The 19,714-nt window shown below is 39.8% G+C and overlaps 1 protein-coding gene across 3 annotated transcripts in view; it reads right to left on the reverse strand.

Moving 5' to 3' along the window:
- UBR1 (ubiquitin protein ligase E3 component n-recognin 1) overlaps positions 1-19,714 on the reverse strand; it is a 67,179-nt gene continuing 47,465 nt past the window's right edge. The window contains exons 29-48 of one of the 3 annotated variants that reach the window (XM_053475273.1): positions 19,512-19,681; positions 18,989-19,191; positions 17,235-17,328; positions 12,156-12,308; positions 11,370-11,467; positions 10,683-10,773; positions 9,374-9,522; positions 9,104-9,159; positions 7,749-7,845; positions 6,168-6,235; positions 5,774-5,924; positions 4,437-4,524; positions 3,541-3,677; positions 2,963-3,071; positions 2,689-2,745; positions 2,332-2,409; positions 1,710-1,880; positions 1,140-1,241; positions 903-1,052; positions 1-288 (exon numbers count right to left, since the gene is read on the reverse strand). In XM_053475273.1, the coding sequence (XP_053331248.1) occupies positions 911-1,052; positions 1,140-1,241; positions 1,710-1,880; positions 2,332-2,409; positions 2,689-2,745; positions 2,963-3,071; positions 3,541-3,677; positions 4,437-4,524; positions 5,774-5,924; positions 6,168-6,235; positions 7,749-7,845; positions 9,104-9,159; positions 9,374-9,522; positions 10,683-10,773; positions 11,370-11,467; positions 12,156-12,308; positions 17,235-17,328; positions 18,989-19,191; positions 19,512-19,681 (2,214 nt within the window). In that variant the 3' untranslated portion in view covers positions 1-288; positions 903-910. Of the gene's footprint in view, positions 289-887; positions 1,053-1,139; positions 1,242-1,709; positions 1,881-2,331; positions 2,410-2,688; positions 2,746-2,962; positions 3,072-3,540; positions 3,678-4,436; positions 4,525-5,773; positions 5,925-6,167; positions 6,236-7,748; positions 7,846-9,103; positions 9,160-9,373; positions 9,523-10,682; positions 10,774-11,369; positions 11,468-12,155; positions 12,309-17,234; positions 17,341-18,988; positions 19,192-19,511; positions 19,682-19,714 lie in introns of all 3 variants that reach the window. The other 2 variants (XM_053475270.1, XM_053475272.1) reach the window with 2 other exon arrangements.

Consider the following 19,714-nt stretch of genomic DNA (forward strand, 5'->3'; position numbering starts at 1 on the left):
TTTTTTTTTTTTCAAATTTCATTAGTTTAATAAACTAACAGAAGGCTTGAGTCAAGAGCCTATACAAATGTCAACCAGACGGTGTAGGCTTAAACCTAGCAAGAAGTATGGTTTCTCCACTATTTGAAACCTTAGCTGCGTTTTGTTTTTTGTAGGAGGGAAGAACCCCTCTCATTGTGATTAGAGCTGGTGTCCATAAGGATGTCTCAAGCAGGGGTCCATAACAAAAATAATCTCTGTTTGTGATTAACAGGGACATGGGGAGTATACGGTTTTTAAAGCATCCACCTGAAAAAGAAAATATATATATATATGTATTTAAACAATAATACTGCACAGGTAAAAATAAAGAGGCTGCAAAGCAGAGATTGGTGAAACCCCAACATTTATATGCACTTTAATCATATGATAGCAGAGAGGTCCCTTTAAATGTACATGGAGTCTCCTTTGCAAATGCACAAGGCATTCTGCAGATTCCTCCATATGCATTTACCCACCCCAGTACTCCCAAATGCATCTCCTTATCACCAGTCAGATCCAGAGCTGACTCAAACGCTCCAGCCATTGATTCCAATAGGAGTGCTTTCCTGCCAGGAAATATTGGACCACAGAGGGCTCTGCAGCTGCAACTTCTCCCTAAAGCAGGTATAATTCTTTTTCAACTTTGAACAAAGTACTTTCATACGTATTGCTTGTTTAGGGGGGGCTGGGACGCTGGAGTTTCTCTTTAATGCTCACATCCGCATTAATATCCTCACATTAATGGGACAGGGACATCTCTTTTTACTTTATCATACCTGTTTCTGCAAATGCATCAAACACACAGAAAAAGCTCAAATCATCAGGGGTCTTATTAAACCAAGTAAACGGTGGGACATTCTGCTCACCTGTTGGGTTCTTACCATGGCATTTAAAGCAGGCTCCAGTTGAAGCCAAAGAATATCTGGCTGATCTCCAAGCTCCGAGCTATTTCCTCAACAATGCAGTGTTGCTGCCACAGCTGGTGCAATTTCTGGTACCGCTCGTGTGAGAGACGCAAAGGGTTCCCACGCCTAAAAAAGAAGTCAATAAAATAAATGATAAACTTTTTGCGCACTCAGCTGTTGCATTAAAGCACAAAAGCCAGTGGCCCATCTTACTTAAGCCCGGGGTCAGTTTCTCCATACTCATCCAGGTAAGGTGCAGGGTATATGCAACCTCTTGTTTTTCCTTCAATAAGGACAACCTTACATTCCCGGATTCTGTTGAAAAAAAAATCCACAAAAAGTTAAAATTTTCAACTGTAATTAAAAATGAGGCCAAATGAAATGGGGATTTCCTTTCTGCATGCCCAATAAAACTAATATTTATAAATGGCCAAAACATCATATTCACACACATTCTTCATGTCACTGGAAATTATATGTTCTAGAAGGAATCCTTAACATATTAGACATATTCCTGCTGGATATCGTAAGAGATAAGAGCTTTTGAGCCGTGTTCTGTGTTGGTGGTGAACACATTTAGCCACATGCCAGGGGTTTCAATATTACTGAAGGGCCTGCTTCATTCAAGGGGAGGGTAGAATTCTATAAACCCTGCAGGTCTTCTTGAATGAGCCCATGACCCCTTTGTCTTTGATGACATAGATGTTGTTACTGTCTTGGTTCAATTTGTAGACATAGAGTTCCCCAAACAAATGTAATTTGTCCACATATTGGGTGACATACTTAAGGAACATGCAGATGCCAGCTCCACACTGTATGGCGTGTGTAGTGCAAGCGCCCAACTCTTCTCCATTCACCACCTCCTGGCAGCACGTGTTCTGGGAGCAGAGAACCGTGCCACAGAGCAGACACAAAACCGGATGCTTTCGTTCTGCATCCTTAGACTTTGGACACCTAGAAGGAGCACAGTCAAGAACGCCATTCAATAATACAAAAAAAATCTCAAAAGCAAATGCCAGTATCACATTTACTTCCAAGAGTCCTTAAACATACAAACTGTACGAGGAAGAGCATCATGTACCTTAAGGCTGCCTTTTATATTTCCCAATTCTGACAACAGGGAGTAAAGATGGCAGCTCCCATACTATACACATGGGGTATGATTCGGATACATATATTTACTGTATAAACACAGTTTTACTTAATTTGAAAGAAAATCAGCAAATCTGGAAAGAGTTGAAACGTGGTTTAACACTTAAAGGAATATAAATCTTTACTCAGTGGGAATTTAAAGCTGAAAAGTATAGGGACTCGTAGTTAACCTTCTACAAATCTATAGAAATGATTTACAGCATGTATGTGAAGTGTGGAAAATGGCAAAAATGTAGAAAATCTTTCAAATCACCTAAACTGAGAGGCTTGATTCAGGAGGGAGCTGTAGTCTTCGGGAAGTTTAGTCAATGTGTTGCGTTTCCTTGGATACCTGCAATTCCAGATAATTAAATTATATAAATACTAGCTGAGAAATATCAAATACGAAAAAACAACAAATAAAGACTTCAATACCGTACAATTTTACGTAGGAAATATGTCAAGACATCGAATCCACAGACGATAATTATTTTTGTCACACAGAATGTAGAATTGCTTCACCATGTGCTTGAGTAAAGCAAAATTATTCTTTTCGTCCCATCTCCCACATAGGTTACGATTTGCACAAAAATAAGATCCAAAGCAGCTGAATTTTTTTTGAACTACTAACCTGAGTGCAGACGTTTTGCCAGAGAGGACGCTCAGCACGTGTGAATCAGAACCCAAACTACATAGTGAACAGAGCAAAGTTAATAAGGCAAACCAGGCTACTAGTTAGTGAGCATATTATATCTGCGGGACCATATTTTAAAATACAAGCAAGAAAGCTCACTCCACGTGGTAATAGGCAGGTGCCAGGGCAGATATTTTGTGACATTTTCCAAATAGCCAAACTATAAACAAACTGAACGCAAATGAAATGGGTCCCCATACGGGATCTGTACCTCTGAATCAGTGGTTTCACAACATCCCAATTCTCCTGGAAAAGTAGGAACACGTTGGTAGGCAAACTGAGGTAGCTGCACAGTGCTTCTAGCTGGTCTTCTGACGATACTGGAAGGAAAACGTCATAATAAAAAATTCAAAGGGCCCCATCATCCCTAACGAAAACTGATGACTGAGGGAGAAGAAACGAAACTGGACGAGCTTGCAATGTCAGCAGCCAACTGAAAGCAGACATAGACCCAAATTAAAGGGGAACGATCATTGTCACAACTTTTGGCATTAAAAAAACTATAACTTGTGCTTTATATTCATCGATCAGTGTCATTGCTTTCATATAAGCAGTGTCAGACGTCTCAGTTCCCTGTCCTAAACTTACCTCCCAGACAACCCCCCCACCCCATTTTCAGGTCCAAAAAAAAGAAATTCCAGTAAACAGACCATTTTATGAAGCCAGTGGTGGCCAGAGTGTATCGTTATCCATTATCCCAGAGCCCGTCTAAGTGTGATTAGCAGGTACATATAAATAAGTACAGTACAAGGGTGATATATACTAAGATTTGTCTGTCCTAAACAGTACCTGGTGATTTCAGCGCCTCGGGTGGTGTCACTCCCAGCAAATAATGGAAGAAGAGAGCTGAGCAGCGCAGGTACGGCATGAGCCCCTTCTTCACACAGCCCCAAACATACCAGCCCGGCAGGTCTGCCGAAAAGCAGCTGCAACCATGAAAGTCAGAGAAATTTACTATGTTACAGTAAAAGGTGCTTGCGGAGTAACACAACGAATAACGTGTGAAATCAGTGACCAAGCCTTCATATAGATATAGACAGTCTTTTTACGGTGACCCAAAATAGGTGAGTTCTATCACAGACATACAGTCTTAAGTTTGTAGAAATACACGAAAAGACCAACAATATAAAACCTACAACAATACTATAATGTGATATATAACACTTAAACAAGTTTTTTTTCAAATTATTAAAATGTATAGATTAAGGATATTGTACACAAAAGACTATTTAAGCTTTAGAAGAATGGTTAGCTATATTACTACACACTATACCTGTTATATTGGGGGGCAGAAATAGCCAAGCCAGTGAAGCCACACATGGACCTGACCTCTGTGACTGATGCACATGGGAATTGTATAGCAGGGGCTCCAATCTGTGTTTACCTGCTACTTGACCGTTCAGGCTTTAAGAGACTCGAGACGCACTAAAATATTGTAAACTCAGCACCTGCCTGTGGATTTGTCTAGTTTTCAGATTAGTAAATGGAAGATGATATGGTATCATATCTCCAATATAGCGAAAATGATGGAGTTTAAGATGTGAGGTTAAATCCAGAAAAACCTTGAAAACATTGGCGTATCTAGGGAAATACGGTTACTTATTAAGGCAGAGGAAATTAGATCATAACACAGCTATTACCAAAGCATGCAGGGGAATTTTCAAAATACTGTATTGGGTACCTACCCATTGGTAAATTGACAAAGATCACGGCAAAGACTTGCAGCCATTCGAGCCTCTTCACAGTCTTCTGGGTCTGCAGAAGGCACCGTGTCTGCCAAAAGGTCGGACAGATCAATGTATTATTATACATGTATGACTTATTCAGCATATGCAAACTTTGGAATCTGGGCAGTTTTGATGGGTGTCATATAATTCATCATCTTTAGCACTAATTCTATTCAGACAAACCCAACCACCTTTCACATGTTGAGGAGGCCGTATAAGAAAGCCAAGGTTTAGGGGGCATTATGGGGCCTGGGACTCAATGTTTATGAACACTTGTGCTTTTGAGAATTGCTTCAACCCCCTCACCAGCTAGGGTTCCCATAGCCCAGGGGCGTCCAACCAGCGGCCCTCCAGCTGCTGCAGGACCATATCTCCCATCCTCCTCAGCCAACCCCTTAGCTGAAAGAGCATTATGGAAGATGCAGTCCTGCAGCAGCTGGAGGGCTGCAGGTTGGACACCCCTGCCATAGCCCCATTAACTGTCTTTAAAAAAATAGATGTGCTGTCCAAAGAGAGGAAGATGGAAAGTCTCAGTGATCCAAAGAAATGTGTATTTAAGGAAAAACAACACTGCAGCAGTCGGCACCAACAGTGCTCACGGTGGACATTTACTGGGGTCTGTGTGGACCATTTAGTTCTATGGACCTTCAGAAACCTGTCTCTGCAACACTGTCAGTTCGTTATTGTAATACTGAGTTTTCTCCCAGCAAGTTATGAACACATCTCTCAAATACCTCATACTTTAGCTCTTCATTAGTGCAAAAACAGCACCACCATATTAACTGCTGTTAAGAAACGGTGTTGTTTGGTCATCTTGACAGAGGGGGTCCAATAATGTATGAAATAAAACATGAACTGGCGTCCCACAGGCACTCCATAGAGCACAGCAAGTCCAGCATCATCATACGGGTGACAGCATAAGGAAGAAACGACCTTGGCAGATGGTTTGCATACAGCGCCAGAAAATAACACTTTCAGGGTTCAATTGTATTCAACAATCGTGAACAGAAAAGCATCCAAACTACCTTTGACAGCGCATCTTAAACATTCGGCTTTCTAAAAGTTAATTTCCTTTTTAACTTAGTAGCGCTCTGAATCTATTATTAGGGCAAACAGAGTATAACAAGTAGTGCAGCAAGTAGTACGAATTCAGAACACCAGCAACAAAAGACGAGAAGGACCTTATTTAATAGAGCTTACAAGAAACTACCTTTTATCCACTTTTATCAATACCCAACACAGCAGAAGGTTAGTCTAGTTATAACACAGTTTGCTCTGATTCATTAAAAAATCACCAGTGGCCGATGCAAAGATGATCTGCAAAATATGTGTCATTGTGAGCAGATGGAAGAGGTAGAGGTTGTTGTAAGCAGATATCAGAGGCGAAGGCTGTAGATCTACATTTTCTTCACAGTACAGAGATGGGAATGACAAAACTGAGCCCACCTAAGAAAAAAGATCAATCTTTTGTTATAATCTTTTAAGAACAAATTCTGATCTGTGTCACACGCAAGGCTTTTAATGGACCCTTTTTGTTAAACATTATAAGTAGCGTCAAGGGTATCGCATGATATGGCAGCGACATTTACATGTTCTTGGTATATGCACATTAGAACATCCATAATTACACCAATAAATACAGCAACCTTTCCATCAATTCTAAAGGAGAAAAGCAAGGCAGATTGTTACCAGTAGGTGGAATATGTCCACAGACAGGAAGGACGGGGTGTCTTCCAGTTCCATGTTCGGCAGGAACACTGTTAAAAGGAATTACAAAAACACGTTTTAAGATATGTTGACAAATGTGGTCTTTGAAGTTTAGTTCTAAGTTACTTAGTTACCCTTGGAAATGTAGCTACTGTGGCCTCTCCCCAAGTGGCCTCATCATAAGTGGCTATTTAAGAGTTACACTGGACTATCCAGACATCCATCTCTGGTCTTCATGCTTTCATCCAACTACCCCTCTGGCAATCACTAATGTCTGTCATATCTCCTTCTCTTACAGGTATGAATATCCCAGATTTCATTTGAACCCCTCATCTCCTGCCGTTACCCCTGCTTTACACCTGGTATGTCTGTATCCTGCCTGTCTCCATACTTTGCTGCTATCAAAGGGTTACATTTGGTAAATTAGCTTAATTGCATTTGTTGTGAGCCATGGTATGAAACATCTGCCTCCTGTATGCAATCACCTTATCTGACCACTTGTGAGGCAGCCCTATAAATTACCAGGCCTCACTTGGAAACAAGCTTTCTTGGTAATGTAGCTGCTGTGGCCTCTCCCCTAGTGGCCTCGTCATAAGTGGCTATTTAATAACACAGGAGTTAAACGGGAGGGAAACGACATACCAGCATGGGCGTAGGAACCGGGGGGGACGGGGGGATAGATCACCGTTAATGAAGAAATTCCCCCCAGGGCCGTAGGAACCTCCCCAATAGAAACGCCGCAGGAGGAGAAAGAAGCGGTCGTTTTCAGCAACCGCTCTGCGTCCTTCTGTCTCCCCTGCTCCCTGTCACCGGCGTCACCCGCCTCAACGCTGCCCGACTGCGGTGGTGGGAGCGTGAGGCATCTGTCTCGGTGCCGGCGCTTCATGCTGAGCGCCGGCATATGACGTCATATGCCGGCGATCAGCAGTGAAGCCGCGCACATCGTGGCAGAGCAGCGAGGCAGAGGCTTCGCACTCCCAACACAAGACTGCGCGGTAAGTAGCCTACAAAGGGGGTACACGCCCATGCATACTAGGTACCACTGCAGAAAGAGGCTACAACACATCATCGGAACCAGATCAACTCATCCCCATCCAAGCCGTCTCTCCTGTTGTCTTTGCTTCCCCCTCAACCACCGACTAGCTTGTAAGCTCGGGCAGGGCCCTCTTCTCCTTTTGTACCAGTTTGTTACTGCATGTGAAATTGTTATACCGACTGTAACAGCGCTGCGGAATCTGCCGGTGCTTTATAAACAAATGTAATGTAATAAGTAATGTACCCTATTTTTGGCTTGCGTTTGCTAACATGTATATGTAGGAGCACTCTATATTGCAATTATCTAGCAGTAGGCTGAGTCACTTGTGAGATTTTCCTCTTTAAATGCAAAATATTAACTTGTGTGAGTTTTTAAAGTCTTTATTTTAGTTTAGGATTCCCAATACACGTATTTGGTAATTCCATCTTCATAAAGAGCAGCCTAACAGATTTAGATATGTTTGCAATAAGTGAAATGTTTTTCAAGAGTAGGGATGGAAATATATAACACATTATATGAAGATATACCTGCCAATAACTGAACCAGATGTTTCTGTAGTGTCGTTGGAGGACATGTTGCCCGTTGGGCTTCAGCAAATTTCACCAAGGCTTTGAGGCCTGAGTGCTAAAAACAAGGAAAGCAGAAAAAAAGATGAAGCTTGCATACCCCCTTTTTTTATAGATACATGGAACTAACTAGTAGATCCATCCCTGTTGTTAAGTTGCTGTTGATTTGTTTAGCCTGGATAATGCTGGCTCTGCCACATTGAGACACAAGAGTCAACTTCCACAATGTGACCTTTGAAATTGAATATCTCCAAAACAATTACGTAGATTTCCACACAAACGAACGAGCAAAAGTATAAGTCAACTGACACGTATACAAAATAATATATTGGAACATTAAAATTAATTTTGACAGTCTTTATTTTAAACAACCACAGGTATAAAAGGCACAACATAAAAACCACCAGGCCTTTAAAACCGGTTGGGGTCTGTTTTAGCGAGTCTTCTAAACCAGAGATCTACAAATAGTGGGGGCTTTTTGGATCTCTAAAAAAAATCTGTAGGATTAATAGTATCATACTATTAAATATTGTGGAGAACTCTCTAGTTTAAAAAAGCAAACAAGCAACAAGGTAATTGGATGTCGAGGTGAATGGACTCAACGTTGGCCAATGGTTTTCTCCTAAAGCAGAGAATTTTAAAAAATTATGTCTTTTGTGATTATGCCGATTATATCAAAGCAAAGAAGTGCATAAAATATTTAGAAAACTACGATTTTTTGGATTAAGTTTTTTGGATGTAAATCCAGACCTACAATCTAATCAACTACTAGAGACGTGGGTTCATTACGAAGACAAGAAGCAGCATTGGCATCTCTAAGCGCATTACAGCAAAGCATCGAACCCTAAGAAGCTTTTATATCTTGGCTTATGACATGCTAAGGCTTTGGCTCCATTCTTTGGGAGAGAAGTCAGCCTCTGACATTGTACATTTACTGTAGATGCATATTTATAAATGTTTTGTTCTCTTACCGAGACAATAAAACATGGTGACAAAATGTCACATTTCCTAGAATCCTCAGCTTCATCCAAAACACTGCAAGAGATCTCCCTGACCTTTTAGAACAAAAATCGCTACTAAAATAACCCATACCAGATATATATCAAACCAAAAAGAGTATTTTGTACTTAAGTTCTTACATTGTATCTTGTTCTCTTTAAGGAAAACCAACATTTTTATATAAATGTTATACAATATATATATCTATATATCTATATATATATCTATATATATATATATATATATATATACATATATATATATATATATATATATATATAGATATATATATATTATATAGTCACATGGTCAATTACCTGTCGATTCTGCAGAGAACCAAATAAAGGTTTGTCATCGTCCTGTAATAAGCTCTCTGGAACAAGATGACATTGTTTTAGTGATGATTCACAAAAAGAAAATTAAACCCATGTTAAAGTAAACAAGTTTATTGAATTAAAGGTTTATTTTATGAGTTTAAAAACATTAGGATACCGGGGAGGAATTTACTGAGGAAGTTTTCAAGTGGCCGCTCACGGAAAACAGTTGATGACATTGATGGTATCGTGTTTTGAATGTAGAAAGATTACCTATGGACTGGATGGTGAAGGCACAAGTGTTCCACGTCATGACAGGTAGACGAGGGTCGGACTCATTAGGAGCAACATTCAGGCCCACGCGGTAAATCGTGGTAGCAAAATGGAGCAACATTTCTTTTGTACTTGCTGAATAAGTTGGCCTGAAATGAATTAGCAAAACAACAACAAATATATTTATAAGGCCCATGCTACAACACTAATACACAGGGAGCACCGTTACCGACCATCTAACAGGCACCACTAAGGGGTTTTTGCACCGTTATATAGCTCTTTCTCCCCAGATGTAATGTAACGAATGTCACCGCCACTAGGTCAGCGCAGCATAACTTCCTTTGATGTGAAGTGTCCCCATCCTGGTTTAAAGCAAATTCTGGGAACATGGAACAAATTTATAAGGGGGTAGTAGAAGCATTATTAAACACTCATCTACAGACACCCTCAGAAATCTCATGGTGCTGCCACAACCACAAGGGATTCTGGGTAGGCACATGCAAACAAGGTCACCAATGATCAACTTTTGCCTCTTTATCCACTTCTTACATGGATCCCTTGAAAGTAATTGCCCTCTGTACACTCGGGTAAGAGGTGCAGTAGCCAGATCACGGCTCATGGACTGCGGTTTCATCCTTAATGGGACTCGTCAGTATGAGGTTGTGATACTGGCTTAATACATGGGGAAGCACGAGAAATACCAATAACAAAAGTTATGGTGGGTAAAGGTGATGGAAAACCCTTCCACTTAAAATTAAGGGGTAGTAGAAGTATTATTAAACACTCATCTACAGACACCAGACAAGCCAGAAGGCTTCTTTCTTTCCCTCAGAAATCCCATGGTGCTGCCACAACCACAAGGGATTCTGGGTTGGTATAAATTTATAAGTGCAGACTAAGGGGTGGAATCAGTGCACTCGGAAAAATCAAACACTTCCAGGAAGTATTTTATCTGCCGTCAAACGTATACACATGACGTCACTGTTTAAGGTAATTAGTCGTATTAGCTGAACCAAACACACATAAAAACATACACTGTATAGATACCTCTGCCACCAGTGTTTTATTATTATAATAAATAATAACGGCAGACTTTTGGATTATGGAACGAGAAATGCAAAGAGAGTTTGGGTCTCAGGCTGACTGGGCAGAGAATGTTTGTATTGCTAGCTAGAAATTGACAAGAGTCAAAAGAAGTCATCAAACCCAGCCACCCATACCTCCAAGGCTGATGAAGCATGGTGGAAGTCAAAAGTACACAGTGTAAAAGGGTCTTGGGTATCACTATTACTTGTGTAAGGTTACTCACGGGGGCTGTACTCCAAAACTCAGGATGGAGCGGAATTCATTGCTTTGGTCCCCTTGACATTTATAGAATTTGGGTGAAATATATCTGTCTCCTAAAAGGAATAAAAAGGAAATTATATATATTGTTCACTTGGGCCTCTTTAAGTGGACTTCTTTAAGAAAATTCTAAACGTTTCTAGAAGTTTAGAAGCAGATTCAGTGCATCTAAGTGGGTAAACTATATATAATGACAAAAGGTTGCCCCTAGATGGGTTTTATCTATGGGGTGAAAGAAGCAATTGGCTGTGCCTAAAACCACCCATGAGGGCCTAAGGTGGAAAAAAAGAATTGTCAGACTAGCCTTCCCAAATTGCAAGTTCTTTACAGGGAATATGGACAGAATTGGCAGATGGACTCTATAGTTGAAGTGATGTCAGAAAAGATCTATAGTCACATAAGCTTTCGGTATCTCAGAGGTCTCTTCTATGCTGGTCCAATAAAAGGACTGAGGACTACAAGCTCTTCATAGAAGACTTGAGGGTGGCTTGTGACCTATTAAAGAGCCCCCCCGATGAGGTTGCTATGGTCTGATAATCATTTTCATAAAATGCTAAATAATGTAAGTATTGGGAGCTTCAGGGCGCATTAAATAAGCCATCAGGCAGTAAATGCTGGCAAAATAATGTAAAGAAAGAGTTAAAAAAGATACCGTTAGTGATTTTCAGATTGTAGCCAGTAATTCTGGCTGCGACCACATCCAACCAGCGGGGAAACGACAGTACTTGGCCAATGACTTCGGCATCAGAGCTGCAGGGAAATAAAAGTAATCGGTTAGAGGACTCTTGTAGGTTCCTCATTCACCAGGGACTCCTGGCCATGGTACAAAGGTATTTTATTTAAGCAGTGTTCTTTCGATTTAGTGTCAAGCTACAAATCATATCAAGTATAACATGTTATGTTCAAAGTATATACGGTATCTAGGGATGTGTATTGAAAGTAAGCTTGGATGACTACCTTCCTCCTTGCAGTTCGATCTCATCCATCATATGGAAGCTAATGGTTAAGTATAGGCTGTAAACTTTTAGCATTAGAAGGTTCTCCGATGAGTTCCTCTTGAAACTTAAAACTGGAGATAATTTAGAGTAGCAAAGATGGGCTTAATAAATTATTAAAATAAACAAACAGGTAGGACGAGGCAGAGACAAGTCCAGCCTATGGGCTGCCACTTGAGAAACAGCATAAGCAGTCTCAGGAGAAATCACCCCAAAAACATTAGTAAATTCAGAAATATAAACGTGAGAGGGAACATTGAGGGTTTTATGGAACAGGTGATTCTGATGCAAAGCGAGCAAGATGGTTTTATCACATTGGTTTAGCAACCAATTAGCAACATAGAAACATCTCGTGGTTACTATGGCGATAATGGCACTTGTCAAACTTTGCACCAGAATCCCTTTTAAAAAACATAGTCCTTTTAGGTATAACTAGATGTTACCTGTTCACTTGATCAGCAACAAGTGGGATGATGGGAATAACAGTGTTACAATGGCACTTGCAGAGAGGACACAAATACTCTCCATTCCCAAGATCGAAGATCAGTTCGACATGAAGCCGCTGCCGCATATTTAGCTGCATAGCCTCGAAATACCTGACGTATACAAGATATGTAATTTGTACATGTAAGTTATGATGAAAACAATTCTGTAACTTTTTGATGATCAATTCCCTTTGACCATCTGGCAAGTTATAAGCAGAAACGCTTAAAAAATTTGTACAATTACTGTATTTTCTGCATGTTTTTTTTTAGGTAAAGGTTTCTTGGTCCCACAAAGTAATGAAAGGAAAGCAAAACAAAATCATGGTGTCAATGACAAATATCTATCACAAAACTGAAAAACATTTTCATGAATACTTTAATAAGACATATAAAACAAGAGACGGCAGGCTGTGAACCTGAGGGGGCCATCCCTCGGAAGACCTGTCACCCGTGGAATATTCCAACATGCTTCTGAGAAAAGACACATGTTTCACATACGTATTGGTATAAGAAACCCAGGACGTCCACAAATTCAGCAAGACCTCCTGAATATAGTTATTATGATAAAAAACTAACAAGAGGTGAAATACAGTGCTAACAAAACAGCAAGAAAAGCTCCAAACCAAATACTCAAGGTGGTCTCACTTGAACACACCCAAAAACAATAAAGTGAAAAATGAAACTTAGAGTAGGTGAGCTGTGAATAATAAATCACTAAATCAATATATAAAACATGTTGTTCACACCCTGTGATATCAAACATAAATATAAAAAATGGATACATATACTTCTATCCGAATGTGGAAGGATCTTCTGTCCGAATATTTAGAATTCGTAACATGAAACATAAAAAGACAAAAAATACATAGCGCAACCTCTAATTACAGAATGGGTAAGATCGAAAAATGGTGCAGTATCAAACTCACACTTTACAACAGCACTAATAAAGTGCTATATGCGTGGATCGTAAAGAGTAAATAAGATCAATCAAGGTCCCGCAGGATAAACATCTATATGTAGGTTTAATTCCGGCATCAAGTAAATAAAATAAATATGCTTACAGGACCAATGTATACAGCCAGCATAGAAGTCCCAGACAGAAGGTAGAAAACGTTAGAAAGTCCGTTGGCGTCTATCCTCTAAAATCTACCTTTTTTCCAATTAACTATAAATCTAGAGCAATGGAGAACTTCAAGAAGATCCAGAAAAAAATCATAAAACCGGCCGATAAAGGTGGAGGTGTAGTCATTTTATCAAAAACTTATTACCTAGAACAACCCAATAAACAATTAAATGACAAAACCACCTATGACGTTTTGAAAGGAGATCCTAGTTCAACTATCTCTACTAAGTTCTATAAATATTTAGAACAAGGAAAAACCTTAGGGATTATAACGCAACAAGAATTCAAATATTTATTTATTTTACATCCAAAAATCCCAGTTTTTTTATACTTTACCTAAGATACTTAAAAATATCACTTCCCCTCCGGGAAGACCAATAGAATACATAGATATGCAACCATATTGCAACCATATGTAAGTGAAACCAAATCATGTTTAAAAGGACACTACTCACGTTTTAAACGAATACGAATTACAAAATATTAAGTGGCAAGACAATTTCTTTTTGGTATCTTGCGATGTAAAATCATTATACACCATAATTAGACATAATATAGGATGTCAAGCAGTCAGATTTTTTTGGGAAAGTCCAACAGATACATTTTATTATTGAAGGTATTATGATGATATTAGAAAATAACTTTGTTTAGTTTCAAGACCTTTTTTATTTACAGAAACAGCAATGGGCCCAAAATTCGTTCCCAGCTACGCCAATTTATTTATGGCTTATTTTGAACATCTATTTATTTTTACTGATGGTAACGGGGAAAAGCAGGGCCGGCCCGACAATGGAGCCAAGTGGGGCAACCCCAAGCCCTTTATTTATTTATTTTTTTTAAAGCCGAGAAGAGAGAGAGAGAGAGGGGCGCCGAGTGGCTTTATCTTACCAAGTTGTCAGTACCCGTTCGGGGCCCCTCTCTCTCTCCTCTGCGAGCCCTCTAGCTCGGTCTCGATGCCGGCTTGTAATGTTGAGCTCCGGAAGATGCCGTCGTTTCCGGCGCTCAGCATTACAAGCCAGCACCGAGACCGAGCAGGGAGACTTGGCGCAGGACTACTGAAAGGTAAGTACGGGGAGGGAGAGTAAGGGTACATAATGGGGGAGGGGGGCGGCATTTTAAACTTCGCCCCAGGCGGCATTTTGTCTTGGGCCGGCCCTGGGGGAAAGAATCTCATACTATATAAATGCTATATTGACGATGTCCTTCTCGTATGGAGCGGTACCGAGGAGGAGCTACTCCTTTTCTTAAACATATTAATGGAATATTGATGGGGAGTAAAATTTACTTCAGAGGTTAGTAAAAGTCAAATGATTTTTTTAGATTTACATATTTGTGAGACTAAAATAGAAACATGTACGTTGTTTTAAAAAAGGCAGACACAAACAGCTTTATTGAAACATCTAGCTGCCATTTTCCACCTTGGGTCCAAAACATTCCTAAAAGCCAATTCTATAGGATTAAAAGGAATTGTTCTAATATAGACACCTTAGATACACAGATGGTTAAATTAAAATTGAAAAATTAGAAATTATTATAACAGAAGTTAAACAAACAGATAGGGAAAAAGCTCTGAAGCCAAAAGTAAAAGAAGAAAGAGCTATAAAAAATGAGCTTCTCATGATTGTCCATTTCAATGCAAATCATAAACAAGTACGTAGCATAATACAAACTCACTGGCCGATACTCCTGAAAGACAAAGAATTAAATAAAATTCTCACTCCCTCTCCTAGGATCGTTTTTAGAGGAGCTCCAAATTAAAAAAAAAAGCTAGTTAAGAGCTATATAAAAGAAAAGAAACCAACATTTTTTTAAATGATGTAAAAGGTTTTATTCACTGTGGGAAATGCCAAGCCTGTGTAACTAGAAACAATCTTAGTAGTAAAAGAGTTACAAATTTTAAATCTAATGTAACAAACAATATTCGGACAGAAGATCCTTCCACATTCGGATATAAGTATATGTATCCATTTTTTATATTTATTTTTGATACCACAGGGTGTGAACAACACGTTTTTTATTTTGATTTATATTGATTTAGTGATTTATTATTAACAGCTCACCTACTCTAAGTTTCATTTTTCACTTCATAGTTATTATGATGCTTATTTGTAAGATGAATCCCCAAAGGAATGCACAGTTCTCCCGGAGGGATCTCATGGTGTCTACAGCAAGCAAGAGTGTCTTGTTTTATCTCCAGAAAAGGCAGGAGCTAAAGCTCACATGGTCAATCTCTCTTTTTATTTTTGTTGGTACCAAAGCAGGACCAAAGAGATTGTTTCACCAACAACTAACCATCAGTCCAAAAGTGACTGGTGTTTATGCAGGATCTACATAGTGATGCCAGCAGATGAAGAATGTTGCTGTGAGGCAATTGTACAGCACAGATTCAGGAATCCGATCACTATGTTACTGACATGTGGTTTCCCCATTCAGGAGCAGAGGGGTTGTGTTTATGTATCTGTTATGTGCAGATGTGGTGGTAATTATGGTATATATTACCACAATGTCAGTAGAAAAGGATTTTAAGAAGGAAGGTGCTTCTGCTGGTCGCTCCAATAATCATCCATCTAACCAGGGAGCATCTCCACCTGGGAACCTCTCCGATTTCTCCCCAAGCAATACAAAAATACTGGACGGGAGCCCACTCGGTCTCAGTAAAAGCACTTCTTTTTTTACGCTTGGCTGATAAAGTAACAAAGTGGGTTTGATGTTTTGGACATGCTGACTGCCTCATGTATTTCGGGCTTATGAATGAGGGCCCCAGTAAGCCTGAAATGCATGAGGTTGTCTGCATTTTGTTGATATGTTCCAGTTTGTTATTTTTTGTGATGGGGAATAAAGTAATGCTTTCACCAAGTAAGCTCCCATCTAGTTTTTTGCATATATAAGCAAAATGCCGTTATGGTGGTAATTGTATAATCAGTGACATTTGCATTTGTTTGATGCTACATGTAAAACTAGAACCCTAGCATGTGATAAATTATCGTATTTGCTCGATTATAAGACGACCCCCCCCAAAATCTGAATATTAATTTAGGAAAAAAAAGAAAAAGCCTGAATATAAGACGACCCTATAGGAAAAAAGTTTTACCAGTAAATGTTAATTCATGTAAACTATTACATTTTTTAATAAGAGCTATGATTGAGAAAAATATTTTTTTGTTTTTATTTCCTTGTATTTTCCAACCTGCCCCCCAGTTACGCACACCTGCCCCCAGGCTTGCCACTCCAATATGGCACTGTGGCCCATGATATGCCTTTTAACCCCCTATGTGCCACTCTGCCTCCAGAAATGCCTTATACCCCTATATGCCACTCTGGCATTTAGGGGGTTAAAAGGCATATTATGGGGCAGAGTGGCATATAGGGAGGTATAAGGCATTTCAGGAGGCAGAGTGGCGTTAAGGGGGTTAAAAGGCATTTCATAGAGCACTCTGCCTCCAGAAATGCCCTATGCCCCCATTTAACCCCCCCCACACACACACACTTACCGGTGCTTCCAATTTCCTGCTGTATACCGGGGCAGCAGTCTTCCTTCTGTCTCCCCCCCATTTAACACTCCCCCCACACCCCACACACCCTTACCGGTGCTTCCAATTTCCTGCTGTATACCGGGGCAGCGGGTTGACGTCCACGCGATCCGCGTAGACAACTTACGCTGCAGCCGGAAGGAGGTGTGGCTAGCAGCGGGGGTTGTCTGCGTCCATCACGCAGACCTTCCCCGGCTGCAGCGTAAGTTGTCTACGGTATACAGCAGGAAATTGGAAGCACCGGTAAGTGTGTGTGCGGTGGGGGAGTGGTAAATGGGAGGGAGACAGAAGGATCCAGGTCCCCTGCAGCGGTGCTGGGGATCTGGATCTTAGTCTCATAGTCATAGTTATGACACAACAGAAAGCAACAATATCAGAACTTACTTTTGCCAGCATACGACATGCATTACGTGTCCGCAGCTCCCTGTATGCGTCCCACACAGCATCTCGGGGTTTGTAAAAAGTGGATCAAATGATTCTGGGGAAAGAGCTAAAAAATGAATGCAGCTCTCTTAAGGAAAAAAACGGGTAAAATGCTTATGTGGTGGGCTTTCCTTACTATGGCCCCTTACAAGTGAAATATCTCAGTGGATTTGACGGTGTATTTTTTCACTATACCTATACATACTACACACGGTGTGTTTAACAATAAACATTAATATTACTTCCTTGTTCCCCTGTGCCATGTCTTCTTTTCCTTCAGAGATAACACAGGTACACAAAAATAACATTTATAATGGATTATGACGGTAATTAGATTCCCATCAACAACATGTCCCCCCCCCAATAGAATTTCCTTTTAATCCCATTATTGCTATTGTCTAATACTGTCACAGCTGGACAGGTCGCATCACCCCTAAAAGGTTATTATACACAATATACAGTAGGATTTAGAGGGGGTTTATGTGGAAGTATGTCTCCTCTAAATGGTGACCATTCTTCAAGGATTTATTTTAGTTAGTTTTTTTCATTGGCCTGGCATACACACGGGGGGGGGGGTTGGGACCTTCTGGCCACTAACATACACATACTACTACTCAACACACACTTACACACTCTCCTCTGCAAACTCACATACACACTCAATGAAACAGGAATGCTCATTTAAAGTTCACTTGTGCCGTCATATATATATATATATTGGTGTGGTTTTGGAGTAATACAGAAAAAGCCCAGTTGCTTTGTTGAACTATTTGAAAATAGGCAGTATCTATTGTAGATCTTGTATGGGGTAGGATAAAAAATACAAAGTAAATGCAGGTAATTTGGGTTCTAAATCATCAAGTTGCTTTGCCTTCACACTTCAGCATTGCTCTTAAATTTGTATTAAAAGATAGAAGACATTATTGTCTACTTTCACTTCAAAGATCTATGAAATTCAATTCATTCTACAAGGTTTCAAGGTTTCTGTTATTCTGGCTATGTTAAAATTGTTTGAGGGAGGCTGGCTAGAAAGAACCTTATTATATAGTTCTGGACCATTTTTTGTAGCATTTTACGCTGAATCCACGTGATCCCAATTTTTTACTATATTTAATTGGCTTGATTCTGGCATTTAATTTATTTACCATGTATTTTAACAATTTTTCAGCAACATAATACATATTTTGAGGGATCTGTTGCTCTTCATAGGAAAACACTGATTACCAATTCTAGACAGGAAAAATAAATCTGTATAGCTGTTTAAATACTAAAAAACATTTCCATACCATTAGAGAACTGCAATTGTAGGGGTTTGGTACTTTAAAATAAAAACTGATTTGGTAGAAAGCAGCTGTGCTGGTCGGATCTGAAGATTATGGGACACTACAAGAGACTTGTGCTAAGTAATTCAATTCCACATATAACCAGCAGCAACCTAACAAGAAGTCCTATCTGTGCTTTTTATGTAGTTCCTTTTGTCAACTGCATACTACAGAAGAGTCCACATCAGCATTTAGCAATGTATGGTCGCAAGGCTAAAATGTAGTAGTCTGCCCTGACTCAATTACAGAACAAGAATGGGTCATCATTTAACATCTTACCTTCAGTGGACACTCACTAAAAAGGTCTATGTTTCTTTTGCATAATAACATTGCTTAGCATAAAAAAACAAGACAAGAAACAATGACTTGTTTTGTCTGAATATAGGCACGTACCTCCTGAGTGTACATGACTTTTGCCCCGGCACTGGGACAGAGTGGTAGATTTCTGCACACATGCAGTTAGCACCATAGTCGCGCTGTTCAGTCTGACTTCGTGGTCCTCTTGACAGAGGATGCAAGTCAACACTTCCTGCTCAGGAACACATGGGCCGCGCTTAGGACCCAAGGCAATCTTTGAGCCTTCTTCGGGTGTTGAGCTAAAAAAAAAGTCCTTTTATTTAGTACCAATTTCATGACTGGATTTAGAACACTGAAATGAGGATAAAACAGTATCAAATGCTACACATTTTAAACATCCTGAAATATGGATACAATAATTGCAATACTAACAAGATGAAAAGAATGACGTTTGTGGGCTTTTTAATGAGGGAATAGACAGTCATTTGGTTCTTACCTCCCATAGAAACCTATGATTCTACTTCTGAAACAGTATTTTTATGCATGCAAGTATTCTGTAGTAGAACACATGGTATCAATTGGAAAGACGCATTATTTTACACGTTTACAAGTCTCTCACCTCTCCTCCATAGGAGTGGACCTTTCTTGCGCTTCCGGAGTGGTGTCATATAGAAGCTTATTACTTTCAATGAAATTTCTTTGCAGAGCAGACATTTGAGCCATAATCTTTTGCCTGTGAAGTCGTGCCGCCTCTGCTTTCCGTTTCCGTTTTTCCTTCTCTACAGGACTCTGTTTTTGAAAGAAAACAAGGGGCAGATACAG

This window comes from Spea bombifrons, chromosome 9, assembly GCF_027358695.1.
Source record: "Spea bombifrons isolate aSpeBom1 chromosome 9, aSpeBom1.2.pri, whole genome shotgun sequence".
NCBI classification, from domain to species: Eukaryota; Metazoa; Chordata; class Amphibia; order Anura; family Pelobatidae; genus Spea; species Spea bombifrons.